Below are 13,794 nucleotides of genomic sequence, written 5' to 3' on the forward strand. Positions count from 1 at the left end.
GATTTGATAGAGGTGTTCAAAATCATGAGGAATCTGGACAGAGTAGATAGGGAAAAACTATTCCCATGGGTGGAATGATCAAGAACAAGAGAGTACAGATTTAAGGTAATTGGCAAAAGAAACAATAGCAACATGAGGAAAAGCTTTCCCACACAGCAAGTGATTGGGATCTGGAATGCACTGCCTGAGAGAGTGCTGGAGGCATGTTCAATAGAGGCATTCAAGAGGAAATTGGATTATTATCTGTAAAGGAAGAATATGCAGGGCTACGGGGTGAAGGTGGGAAAATTGCATGAGGTGAATTGCTCCTTCAGAGACCCGGCACAGACACTATGGGCTGAATGGCTTCCTTCTGTGCTGTAACCATTCTGTGATTCGGTGATGTCCAAAATTATTTAGAAATAGTTGTAAATTTTTCAAAAATGTTTTATACTGTTGGTTATTACAAGGATGATTTTAAAAATGCTACTGGAGGTATTTGTAACAGTGGCCCTTAAATTTGTTCATGAGAAGTCTCCAATTCCCTTCCTGTCCAGATTTTTCCAGCAGGTGGCTGAAGGCAAAATATGTAGTCATCATTATTCTGAATGTGCATGTTGCTAACGTCTGAAGAGCCTTAGATATATATTCATCTGGAGATAATTCAATGAATTCTTTTAAATGTACAAAACAAGTCTATTAAATGTTATAACATGTAGAACATAAAAATAGGAGCAGGGTCAGACCCTTGAGCCTGCTCCAACATTCAATTTGATCATGGCTGATCTGCATCAACTCTACTTTCCCACCCGCTTCCTATAACCTTTGCGGTGGGGGCAGGGCCATAAAATGCAGTAAGCCGTTCAAAAGTCCACTGACTTTGGCAGGACCAGAAATTCCCGCCGGCAGAAGGGCCGTAAAATTCCACCCCAGGTGTGGTCTCTCCAAAGCCTTACACAATTGTAGCAAGACTTTGTTGTTCTTGTATTCCAGTCCCCTAATAAAGGCCAATATGATATTTGCCTTCCTAATTGCCTACTGTGCTTGCATGCTAACTTTCTGTTCTGTGTAGGAGTATACCCAAGTCTTATGCCTTTAAAAATGTTCCGATTTTTTTCTTATTATCAAAGTGAATAACCTCACATTTCCCCATATTATACTTTATGTGCCATTGTTGCCCATTCACTTCATCTGTCTGGGGCGGAATTGTCCCAGATTTGCACTAAGTGCGGTAGCGGGTGGGAAAAAGGACATTTTACCCACAGGCCGCAATGGTGGGTTTTCACTCCATATCACCCCAATCCTGCCTCATTAATTATGCTTTCCTGGAAGACACTCCATTTCACTGGTGGGTGGTCTCCAATTCGCCTGCCACACTGTCACTTTGTCACTTCCTCACATCGGGCACCATATTTAAAGTGCATCCACGTGCACACCTCTCAGTTCTACCAGCCCAGGACTGCTGCACAGAAGACATGGCCCAAAAAGGCAAGAATACTGCAGCTCCTGATTCAGTGATGCATCCCTGGGACGCCATTGAAACCTGTCACAATGTCCTCTACCCCCACTCTGGCCACAGGAGGCCCATCAGTGTCACCATTCCAACTTGGGAGGCAGTGGCAGAGGTGGTCAATGCCAATGTTGCACAGAAGAATTTCGCCATCCAGTGCAGAAAGAGGATGAATGATCTCATCTGTGCCGCCAGGGTAAGGCAACCATGTCATCACTCCAAACTCTCACACTCACAAGGCCGTCACACAGTCACTGGCATCTCACTCACTGTTGGCTCAAGAGACATCACCACTCACTCTCTCACACACCAACATATCTCCATCTGGCCTCTTCTCCTCTAGAGACTGCCTCCTCAGCCCTCAACATCTTGAGGCCACTTGCACTGATCTTCATGTGTCCCCCTACACACCCTGGGATACCCAACTTCCCCAGTAGTGCCCTAGCTCTGCAGCCGCTTCCCTTTCCTGAGACCATTTCTTCCCCCTCCTCAAGCAAGCCCTCGCCCTGCAGTTGTTGAAAAGCTGCCCCCGCCTTACGGCTGGTCCCATAAGTGGAGACCTGCCTGTGAGCCCCCCTAAACATCACATGGTACTGCATGAGAAGCCTGGTGCTGATGAGCACGAGTGCTGCCTGAAGCAAGGTAGGCAAACAAGCCTCAAGTCCCAAGCAAAGTGCAGTTTGCCACGTGCATGTTGCTTATGTTCTGTTGTGAAACAATTTGATCTGCAATCACGCCGATGTGCCCAGCTGATCCAATATGACGGGAATTTTCCAGCAAGCTGGGCTTGCAATGAAATGCAGACGTTTTACAATGAAGCTCCCGATGTGCAGTGGCAGGAAATGTGGCCCGTCATTGATGGGTGGAGTGGACAATTGCAAACTGTTTCATGACATTGTGAAAGGGATTTTTGCCTTCCTGCCATACTGTTCGCTCATGCCTGCCATGATAGCCGACGTCAGCAGGCACAGAAATTTCTGCCCTAGATCTCTTTACAGTCTCTTTGTGGTCTCGAAGCTTACATTGCCTCCAAGATTTGTATCATAAGAAAACTTGGATACGTTCCTCTCAGTCTCTTTGTCTAAGCTACCAATATAGATTGCAAGTAGCTGAGGCTCTAACACTGATGCTTGCAGCACCTCATGAGTTACAGCCTGGCAACTTGAAAATGCCCCATTTATCCCTACTCTCTGTTTCCTGTCCATTAAAAAATCCACTATCCATGCAAATATATTACCCCAACACCATAACCACTTATGTGCATATTAACCTTTTATGTGGCTCCTTATCGAGTACCTTCTGGAAATCCAATTGTACTAAATCTACTGGCTCCCCTTTATCTGCCCCTCTAGCACATCCTCAAAAAACTCTAATCAATTTGTCAAGCTTGATTTCCCTTTTGTAGAACTACGAAGGTTTGACTAAATCAAAATCAGAAAGGATTGTACCTCTCACAGCACTGCACTCTTTTCAGTATTGCACTGCAAATATCAGCTTTGATTTTTGTGTTGATATTTCATTTTTTTCAATGTTTTCTAAGAACTGTTGCATTCTTGAAATATTTTTCTTTCATTGTGCAATAAGCACAATGAAATAGAGTAATTCTGTCCAAAATTATGTTATATAACAGTATGTTAGAAAGAAAGGCTTGTATTCATTTACTGCCTTTCACTACCATGTTTGTCTTAAAGCAACCAATTTTACTTTTAAAGTGTAGTTACTGTTATATTGTAGGAAATGTGGCAACCAATTTGTGCACAAGTCCCACAAACAGATGTGTAAGTATAATTCTATCCCATACCAGCTATTGAGGTTTAAGAACTTCATGGTTTTTAACTTGCTGGTAGATTTGTGTTCAAAGGTCCTGTGTCACAATGGGTAGTGTCCTTGCCTCTGAGCCAGAAGTGGTGGGTTCAAGTCCCACTATAGGACCTGATGGCCAAGAAAGGTGCGTTCATAATGTGGCCAAACAGGTTGAGTATCAACTTGTGCATCCTTCCAACATCCTTATTGGCAATGGCAGGCGGTAAGAACAAGGGAGATTCCTGGTCAGCTATATGCTTGCAGAAGGCAATGGCAAACCACTGCACCACCTTGCCAAGCATAACCATGGATCAAGAAGTCCATGGTTGCCAATGCCTTCTTAGGGCATGTTACTTGAAGAAGAAGATTTGTGTTCACTTGCTGAATTGCAGTTTCATTTGATTATGGTGAATATCAAGTCCATTTTTCTCTTACATCTGATGTGAATGTATTTTTAAATAACCTTGGTTCCCATAATGTGATTAATGTGGTGTTCAATTGATCCTATTAACTTTAAGGACTGGCATGAAGTCTGTTTCCAGTAATTGAAGTTTGTGATTATTAACTTACAAGGTTAGGCTTTCTTGATTCCCAGATTTATTCCAGTTGTAAAGTTAAGATACTAGTTTAAAAATCTCTAATTTTTAATGATAATTATAATGACCAGACAATCTGTTTTTGTGATATTGATTGAGGGATAAAGATTTACCAGGAGACCAGGAATAACTTAAAAGCAAAATACTGCAGATGCTGGAAATCTGAAATAAAAACAGTGCTGGAAATACTCAGCATGTCTGGCAGCATCTGGGGAAAGAGACATCGAGTAAAAGTTTTGAGTCAAATATGACAAAGAAGAGCAGGCATATGTTTAACAGATCATTCAAAGGATTGCACCTCTCACAGCACTGCACTCTTTTCAGTATTGTACTGGGAATATCAGCTTTGATTTTTGTGCTAAATCCTGGAGTGGGACTTGAACGAGGAACCTTATGACTCAGAGGCAAGAGTGCTACCAATTGAGCCATGGCACATCAGGAAAGGATTGTTGTTTATGGCAAACACAATTTTATATTGTTTTGTTCCAAAGATATTAATGTTATTTTTATAATTCCTAAGGCACTGTAATAATTTCATATCATTTTTCTAGCTCCATGTACTTCATACACAAAAATAGCTTCAGAATAATATCACCAAATCTGAATTAATTATTTCAGTTTCCTCGTGGCAGCATCTAATCCATTTCCTTCAATTGAGCTCTGTGTAATGTAATATTTTTAGATCAATGTTTTTATCACTGCAGGGTTTTTTTTCTTCCCAGCAGTAGATCTAGTCAAACAATTTTATTTGAGTTATATATATATATATATTCTGCTTAACAGCTAAAACTTTAATGCAGGAAGTTTCTAATGGAACAATTGTTTCCAAGTAACTACTAATATGTGAAATAAAACCAGAAAATTCTGTAAATACGTTTTTCAACATTTAAGAAAACTGTCCATTCTTGTTGATGATGTGATCAAGCAAGTAAAATTAATTAAAGAGACCTCAGATAAACTCCAACCCTCAAAATGGCCACCACAATTTTCCTCCTGGCAGGTAAAGTTGTTATAAATTGGAGCTGTGATCCACAATGCTCCCCAACACTGCCTACAGTTTATTGGGGGGAAAAAAGAATAAAATACATAAAGAACAGTGCAGTAAAACTCTTTGTTGCCTCCAAACTCAACTATTCCAATACAAAAATAAAATACGGCAGATGCAGGAAATATGAAAACAAAACAGAAAATGCTGGAAATATTCAGCAAACCTGGCAGCATATGGGAGAAAGAAACAAAGTTAAAGTTTCAGGTGATGCACTTTCATCAGAACTGGGAAAACTTAGAAATGTAATAGGTTGTAAGCAAGTGTAAGGGGGAAGGGCATGAAAAAGAACAAAGTGAATTGGTTGGAAAGTCAGGGAGATTAAATTACAAAAGGATTGATGGTGCAAGACTAAAGGCATGGTAATGGGTAAGTAAAGAAACAAAAGATCTCTTTAGAGGAGATGTAAATGGCAGAATCACAAACTGCTGCCACCTGAAAGCAAAAAAAGATAGAAGAACAAGAGAGAAAAAATCAAAACCAGCTAAGAAAAAGGAAACAAAATGGAGACATTTTGAAATTGTTCAACTCAGTGTTGATTCTAAAAAGCTGTAAAGATTCCTATTCGAAAGATGAGGTGCTCTTCCTTGAGCTTAGACCGGACTTTAATGGAATACTATCGGAGGCCAAGGACAGAGAGATCAGAATGGGAGCAAGGTGATATAAATAAAAGGCGTTGCTATGGGAACACACGTGAGTCATAGCTGTGCCTGCCTTTTTCTAATATGCGGAACATTCTTTGTTCTACTCCTATTCAAGCCCCCTCACTCACACCTGTTTCTGGGGTACAATGACGACAGTATTGCCATTTCCTGCCCTTGCCCTGAGCTGGAAAATTTCACCAATTTTGCTTCCAATTTCCACCCTTCTCTCATCGCCACACGGTTCACCTTGGATTCTTCACAATAAGCCCATGTCACCCAGCCCTATGTTTCCTCACGCCTGGTTCCTGTAGGCATTCTATTCCATTTTCCCAGCTTTTCTGTTTGCGTCACATCTGTTTTGACAATGCAAACGTCCATACTAGAACATTCGACATGCTTTCTTTTATCCTCAACCAAGGATTTCCCCTTACCTTGGTTCACAGGGCACTCAACTGTATCCATTCCATTTCATGTACTTTCTCACTTCTTCCCTTCATGCTCCATCATTTTCACTACCTCCAGCCTTTTGCCACCATGAACTCATCATCCTCTTCCATTCCCTTTCAACATCCTTTAGGGCCTATTCTGTCCATGACACCTTGATCCACTCCTCAATAACCCCCAATACATTCTCCCCTTTTCATGGCATCTTCTCATGGAAGTGCAGGAAATGCAATACATCCCCTTTACCATCCTCCCTTCTCACCATCCAATACCTCAAGTACTCCTTCTGGGTGAAACACTGATTTACTTGTACTTCTTTCAATTACTGCAGTCACCATGCTCTCCTGTACATTGAGGGGACTGTATGTAGATTTATGACTGCTTTGCAGAACACATTTGTTCACTCCGTAAGTGTAACTGTGAGCTTCCTAATTGCCTGTCATTTTCAATTCTCCGCCTTGCTCCCAGTCTGACCTCTCTGTCCTTGGCCTCCTGCAATGTTGTAATGAAGCTCAATGTCAGCTTGAGCACTTCATCTTTCGACTGGGGTACTTCATCATTGAATCCAGCAATTTCAGATTGTAATCTCTGCCCCCATTTTGTTTCCTTTCTCTTTGCAGGTTTTAGTTTCTCTCTCTTTTTAAAATTTCTTTTTGGTTTTGGATGGTAGCTGTTCATGATTCTGCCATTCACACTGCCTCTAGTCACGTTTTGCTTCTTTACTTGTCCCATTAACAATGCCTTTGGCCTTGCACCATCAACCCTTTTGTCATTTAACCTCTTCTGCCTTCCATCCAATCACAGATCTTCCATTTTATTCCTTTTCCCACCATCCCTGCTTTCACTTGCTTCAAACCTATGACACTTCTAACTCTTCTCAGTTCTGATGAAAGGTCATTGACTTAAAATATTATTTTTTTTCTCTCTGCACATGCTCCCAGACCTGCTAAGTATATCCAGGATTTTGAGTTTTTACTTAAGCTAAATTCCTACTTGTTTTCCCACAAGGCACTTCACAGAATTATGTACTTCTACTAACTGATCAACTACTATTCACAAATCTCTTTTTTTATCCATTCTTTAATGGATACTCCTGCATTTTATAGAAATACAAGAAATTTCCTAACCTCAGGTACATGGCATTTGTCTACATTAAATGACTTCAGTCACACCTGACCCACTCCTATCTTCCCTAAATCAGCCTGTAAGCAGCCTTTTGATTTGGTCTGAAAATTACTAACCCTTTGAATTATTACAGATCAGTTATTAGACTATGTATTATGATCAATTATATGGTCTGTTTTGTGGAATACTTTAAAACAAAATAACTTTAAGTATATAATTATCAGTATTTCATTAGTTAAGTTGTTATTTCTGTACTTAGGAAGCCATTGATGTGATCATCCCTATAAGTAATCCTCTTCAAGAACCTTTGACACTTGACGTTATGCTGAATGGATCTGGGATTACTGGAGACATCTGTTTAGTAATTGGACCAAAGGAAGTTATTTCATATAAAGCTAGGTACACTCCACAGGTTGTTGGTGAAAGTATTGGAAGGTAAGATAACAACATTTTCACAATATACCGTGATATGACCAAGATATTAGCTACTTTTCGCAGAACTTTATAGCACAGAAGGAGACAATTTGGCACATGCAGCTTTGTAGGTTAAGGCTTATCAAGTGCACATCAAAGCCTTTTTTAAATGTGAAGAGGATTCCTGCCTCTACCGCACTTTCAGGCAGTGAGTTTCAGCCCCCTTTAAATGAAGAAAAATCTGTTCAATTTCTACTAACCCTTCTTACTTTACTTTAAATCTATGCCCCCTGTTTATCGACCTATTTGGTAAGAGAAAGAGATCCTTTCCATGCATTCTACCTAAGCCTCCATATTTTTATAAAGCTCAATTAATTCTTCCTTCAGCTTCCTCTGTTCCAAAGAAAACCACCCCAGCTTATAAAGTCTTTCCTCGTAGCTAAAATTCTCCAGTCCCAGCAACATCCTGGTAAATCTCTTTTGAATCCTGTCTCGTACAATCACATCATTCTTGTAATGCTGTTGTCAGAACTATACACTGTAATATACACCATAGCTATGATCTAACTGGTGTTTTTATGCAGTTCCAGCCTAACTTGCTTGCTCTTATTTAATGCCTTAGCTAAGAAAGGAAAGTATCCCATGTGCTTTCTTAACCACCTGAACTATCTGCCCTGATACCTTCAGGAATCTGCAGAGATGTATTCCAAAGTCCCTCTATTTCTCTACACTTCTCAGTATCTTGCCATTTATTGCCTTGAGTTGTTTGCCCTCCCAAATTCATTACCACATACTTCACTGGATTGAATTCCATTTGCCACTTTGCACCTTGCCTTGAGTTCACATATTTAAATAGGCCTTGACAAGTTCTAAAACAAAAACAGAATTACCTGGAAAAACTCAGCAGGTCTGGCAGCATCGGCGGAGAAGAAAAGAGTTGACGTTTCGAGTCCTCATGACCCTTCGACAGAACTTGAGTTCGCTCCGCCGATGCTGCCAGACCTGCTGAGTTTTTCCAGGTAATTCTGTTTTTGTTTTGGATTTCCAGCATCCGCAGTTTTTTTGTTTTTATCTTGACAAGTTCTAGGTTGATAGCAGCGCAGCAGTTAAAGCAAGACTTGTTTCTTTTTTCAAAAAAAGTCAAAAATCACCTTTTTAAATTTGTATTATGCTTCATTCACAATAATTCTGTTTTCGTCAGGATTTTCTGCCCAGTCACTTTAGTTGCCTTGTTTTTAGTTGTTGCAATTATAATGTTTAAAATGACAGTTTTAGTAGGCATTTTCTTCTTTCTGTGTTGTTTGAAAGCTGAGAAACACCATAGAAAAAAAGAGATGTGAAACAGATGTATTGAATAAGATGTGGATGGCAGACATTGAATGTACAGATTGAGATATATCTATCTAGTAATAATTATAACCCAGGATGTAGCCTTCACAAATTGTACTTTGCTAAGAAAGCATTGGACAAGTTTTGCTGTATGCTAGGATCAGCCTCTACCTAATGTCCACCATTGAGATGACACTGCCAGTGGTGTTTAAGGTCCCTACATTCTGATATTTTATGCATCCAACTCTTACCAAGCAGCCACAAGAGACATGCTTAATGCAAACTAACCAATGGTTTGTAAATATATCAAGCAATTGGCTTGTGCTATTCAGCAGTTTATTAGATGCTTGCAACCTCAGAACATGGGATTCATCTTGGCTATTCCATTCTGCTTGGAGGAAGAGGAGCAACAGTGGCAACAGGTGGGGATCCTCCAGAAACTGCAATTGGGGTGTTAGGACTGTACAAAGGAGGGCTGCTTGCAGGTGTATTTACCCTGCCCTCAGGATCAATAGGTTTACAGTCACTTGTCTCTTGTTTCCTGAGGATCAATGCATGCAAAGCCATAAAGACCACTTCTGCTGCCAACCAGAGAGGGAAATATATGCCAACCCCATTGTGCCACTGACAAAATCCCGGAACTGTGGTTCAGCACTATTGCAGAACTGCCTGAGTGCAACTGTAGGAGATTTGTGATGCAAGTGAAGCTCCTATTTCTTTGCTTCCTGAGCCTGCTCAAGGTGGAGCAGATAATGGAGTCCAGAGTCAGCCTGATGTCAATAGGAATATCCATGAGAAATACGACTAATGGTGCTGGAGACTCCTGGAAGGAGTACCAAATTGCAAGGTCTGTAGAGCTGACCATATGCTGCATGGTATATCAACCAGCAGTTGTATGAAAACTCCATACTCTTCAACAGGTAATCCAATGTGTTAGGCTATTGCAAGTTACTCATCAACCTGACTTGGAAATATATCACCATTCCTTTATTGTTACTGGGTCAAAATGCTGGAACTTCCTGCCTAACAACATTGTAGGAGTATCTTGCCCAGTGCCTGCAATGCCTAAAAGGATGATTCACCACCCTCTCAATGACAGGGATAGGCAACAAATGTTGGCCTTGCCAGTGATGCTCAAGTCCATGAAGAAATGACCAAACAAAAAATCTATCCAACTTACTCACGGTGTCAATATATAAGCTGATTCTTGAAAAGGTAAGGATAAATGCCAGTATGCCACCACATCTTCTGATGGATTGTCCCACTCCATCTCATAGGCGCAGGGTTCACGTCCTAGGCTAGACCAAGGAAGGAAAAGCAATTGTTGATAAGTGCAATACAGCACCAAAAGAGGTAATGGAAACAGTTTAACACCCTGCTGTACTTGACTTCCAGCTTGGCATATCTAATACTGTGCATCCTCCCTGTGACAATAATTTCCATGGCAGCATTTTCCATCAAAATGAGGGCTTGATGGTTGCTCCACCTTTCCTTTAGGTTCTCTCTCCCTTTTGTTGCTTGCCAGCTTGTCTTGCAAAAAGAGCGGGAGTAGGTTAGCGTGTGTTGCTTGAAAGGTTTATGAACATTTATGATCCAGCTTCTTATAAAGTAGATTCTGAGAAGGAGCAGCAAGTTGTGAGCAAGAGGGGGAGGTATGCAAGAAAATGCATTTAGTGTGAAAGGAGCTTGCAGAACATTTAAATACATTCCAGTTGTAACCAGATATCAGCAGCATATTTGTGTCAGTTCTGAGAACACCGGTGGGTGTTAAGTGTATGATTGTAAATGGAAGGAGCTGTGTTGCAGTGTCACATTGTGATTGAATGAGAAGCATGTGCAGCGCAGGAGAGAAGGATTAGGAGTACTGGGATATATGTGTGGCACTGCGAGTCTTTTACAAAGTAAAACGGACAGATTAAAATAATATTTAATAATATTTCCATCTTCCTTGTCCTTTTCAAATTACTGGGCCTCTTTCAACATCCAACACTCATCCAATGTCTATTGAAATGAAAATCAGCCCAGGACTCCTTGGTGACAGCTGCAAGGAACTCAGATCTCAATTTACCAATGAAGTGTTCACATCTGTTTAACATAGTCTACCTTTATTATCATTGCCATAAATCCTTCTCTCCCACCTCAAAATAAATGACAAGTCTTCAATTCAGTGCCCATCCTTGAAGATATGCCTTTAATCTCAATGAATAATAAAGCACACTATAAGTACACATTGCCATTGATGTGGTGCTATGAGAGGAAAGAATGTACACCTGACATGCTGTTGTGCTGATGGAAGCATACTGGCCCTTTTTGCCCCTACTGATCAATGACATAGACATTGTAATGGGAGGACAGTTTCTTTATGTGCTTCATTGAAGAGGAGGGCCTGATTTGTCTTCAGTTGTTTTTGACGTATGCTGCACGAATTCCAGTGAAAGTAATGAAAGACTTGCATTTATATGGTGCCTTTCATAGCCTCAGACATCCCAATGTGCTTAATAGCCAATGGAGGAACTACTTTTCCAGTGTAATCACCATTATAATGTAGAAAATGTGGGAGCCAATGTTGTTCACAGCAGGGTCCCACAAACAGCAACGAGACAATAACCAGATTATCTGTTTTTAGTGATGTTGATTGAGGGACGAATATTACTCATTCCACCAGGAATAACTCCCCAGTCCTTTTTCAAAACAGCGCCATGGGATCCTTTATGGCCACAAGAAAGCAGACGGGACCTCGATTTAACGTCTCATCCAAAAGATGCTACACGGCCCATTGTCACACACACCTTTTACGCCTGAAACTGAGTTAAAGCTTCCTTAATGTTTCCACAAATGAGGGCTGTAATGGTGGATTTCAGGCTCAGTTCTCACTTTATAGAATCATAGAATAGAACAGCACACAAGGAGGCCATTTACTTCAACGAATCTGCGTCGACTTTTGAAGAGCACTCCCCTGCTCTTTCCTTGTAGCCCCTGCTATTGTTTTCTTCTTCAAGTTTTTAATCCAATTCCCTTTTGAAGCGTACCACTGAATCTGTATCCACCACCCTATCAGGAAGTGCATTGCAAATTTTAACTACTTGTTCCTCTAGTTCTTTTATGAATCACTTTAAATCTGTGACCTCTGGCTATCAATTCTTTGGCCATTGAAAACAGTTTCTCTTTATTTACTGTGTCTAAACCATTCATGATTGTGAAAACCTCTATTGAATCTAATGTTAGCCTCCGCTGCTCTAAAGAGAGCAACCCCTAGCTTCTCCAGTCTGTCCATATAACTGTAATGCCTCAAACTTGGAATCATACTAATAAATCACTCTGTACCCTCTCCAAATCCTTCATGTTCTTCCTAATGTGTGGTGCCCAGAATTTGATACAGTGGGCAGAATTATAATTGGCAATGGGAGGCAGGTTCGGGTGTTGGCAATCCCTCCATTTCATTCACATCCTTTGCTCATCTTTCATTCTGGTCATACAATTTTCCTGAAGGCCATTTGGAAACATGATTAAATGGCTCAAATTAAGCATAAAAATCAGTCTTTATTATATCGCTAAGAGCAATTAATGCAGAGTTTGTATTTCTATCAGTTACCGGGAGGGTATCACTAAGATATGAATTCAGAACCATAGCTTGTGACAATTCAAAAGGTAAGGAAGTAAAATTATGTTCTTGTTTATTTGTCTAGAGTTAATTCATTGAACTTTATGTATTGGAGCTTTTTTGTTTTCTGTTGCTTATGTCAGCCATGGCTCAGTTGGTAGCACTCTGAATCACAAAGTTGAAGTCCCACTTCAGGTCATGAGTACAAAAGTCAAGGCTAGTACGCCAGTGCAGTACTGAGGGAATGCTGCATTGTTGGAGGCACTGTGTTTTGGATAAAACATTAAACTGGGGCCTTATCTACCTGCTTGGGTAGATGTAAAAGACCTCATGGCACTATTTTGAAGAAAAACAGGGAGTTATTGATTTTTGATAAGTTATCCCTTGTACTGGCCAATATTTATCCCTCAATTAACATCACAAAAACAGATTATCTGGTCATCACATTACCATTTGTAGGAGTTTGCTGTGTGCATACTGGTTGCTGCCTTTCCTACATTGCAACAGTGACTATGCTTCAAAAGGTACTTCATTGACTGTAAAGTACTTTGAGACATCCAGTGGCATGAAAAGTGCTATGATAATCCAAGACTTTTTTTTCTTGCTGCCGTTTTCCTTCAATTTTGCACCCTTTGGCTGCCCATCTCCCACATCAGAATTCCTGATGCCACCAGCTCACACCTGCAACATTCCACTTGACCTAGAAATGGCTCTGTTGTGTTTGAAAGGGTAAAAGTGATCCCTGATGAGGTTGGAGAGCTGAAATGTATGACGGAGCCCAGGTAACTTCCATCACAGAAAGAAAGACGTGATTTTGTATAGTGCTTTTCACGAACACCAGTCAATGAAGTACTTTGGAAGTGTAGTGAAGTAAGAACAGCCATATCTGTTGTGGTTAAAATGACCATTAAATTGTTCTATTATGCTAACAATGCTGCTGATATTTGATGTCAATTATCTACCAGGTGGATGCAAAGAGTACAAAGCATTATTGATGTCATCTACATTGAGTCATAGAAATAAATAGAATTACATTGGATTTACAGCACAGAAACAGACCACTAAGCCCAAGAGGTTTATGCTCCACACAATTTCTATAATAGTTGTCCCTGAATTTCCACTCTCACCAAATTTCCTTTTTAAAGTTTTTGCTTTGTTTGCAGTTTACTCAGTTAAGCACTGACCAACAGTTCACTCCCAGTTTATGCTTTATGGTCAAAGCACTATTATTAAAATGTGCATAGGAATGCAGTGGGTGACTAAAGCTTATTTTCCCCCATTTTGTCCTACCCTTTCGCAAAGAT

General features: G+C 40.4%; 1 protein-coding gene across 1 annotated transcript in view; it reads left to right on the forward strand.

Moving 5' to 3' along the window:
• The window catches only part of LOC121290452 (cilia- and flagella-associated protein 47-like), a 661,534-nt gene that overhangs the window by 493,257 nt on the left and 154,483 nt on the right, over positions 1–13,794 (forward strand). The window contains 1 exon segment of the mRNA XM_041210889.1: positions 7,406–7,581. Coding sequence (XP_041066823.1) covers positions 7,406–7,581 — 176 coding nt within the window.

Source organism: Carcharodon carcharias, chromosome 18, assembly GCF_017639515.1.
Source record: "Carcharodon carcharias isolate sCarCar2 chromosome 18, sCarCar2.pri, whole genome shotgun sequence".
In the NCBI taxonomy this organism is placed as follows: Eukaryota; Metazoa; Chordata; class Chondrichthyes; order Lamniformes; family Lamnidae; genus Carcharodon; species Carcharodon carcharias.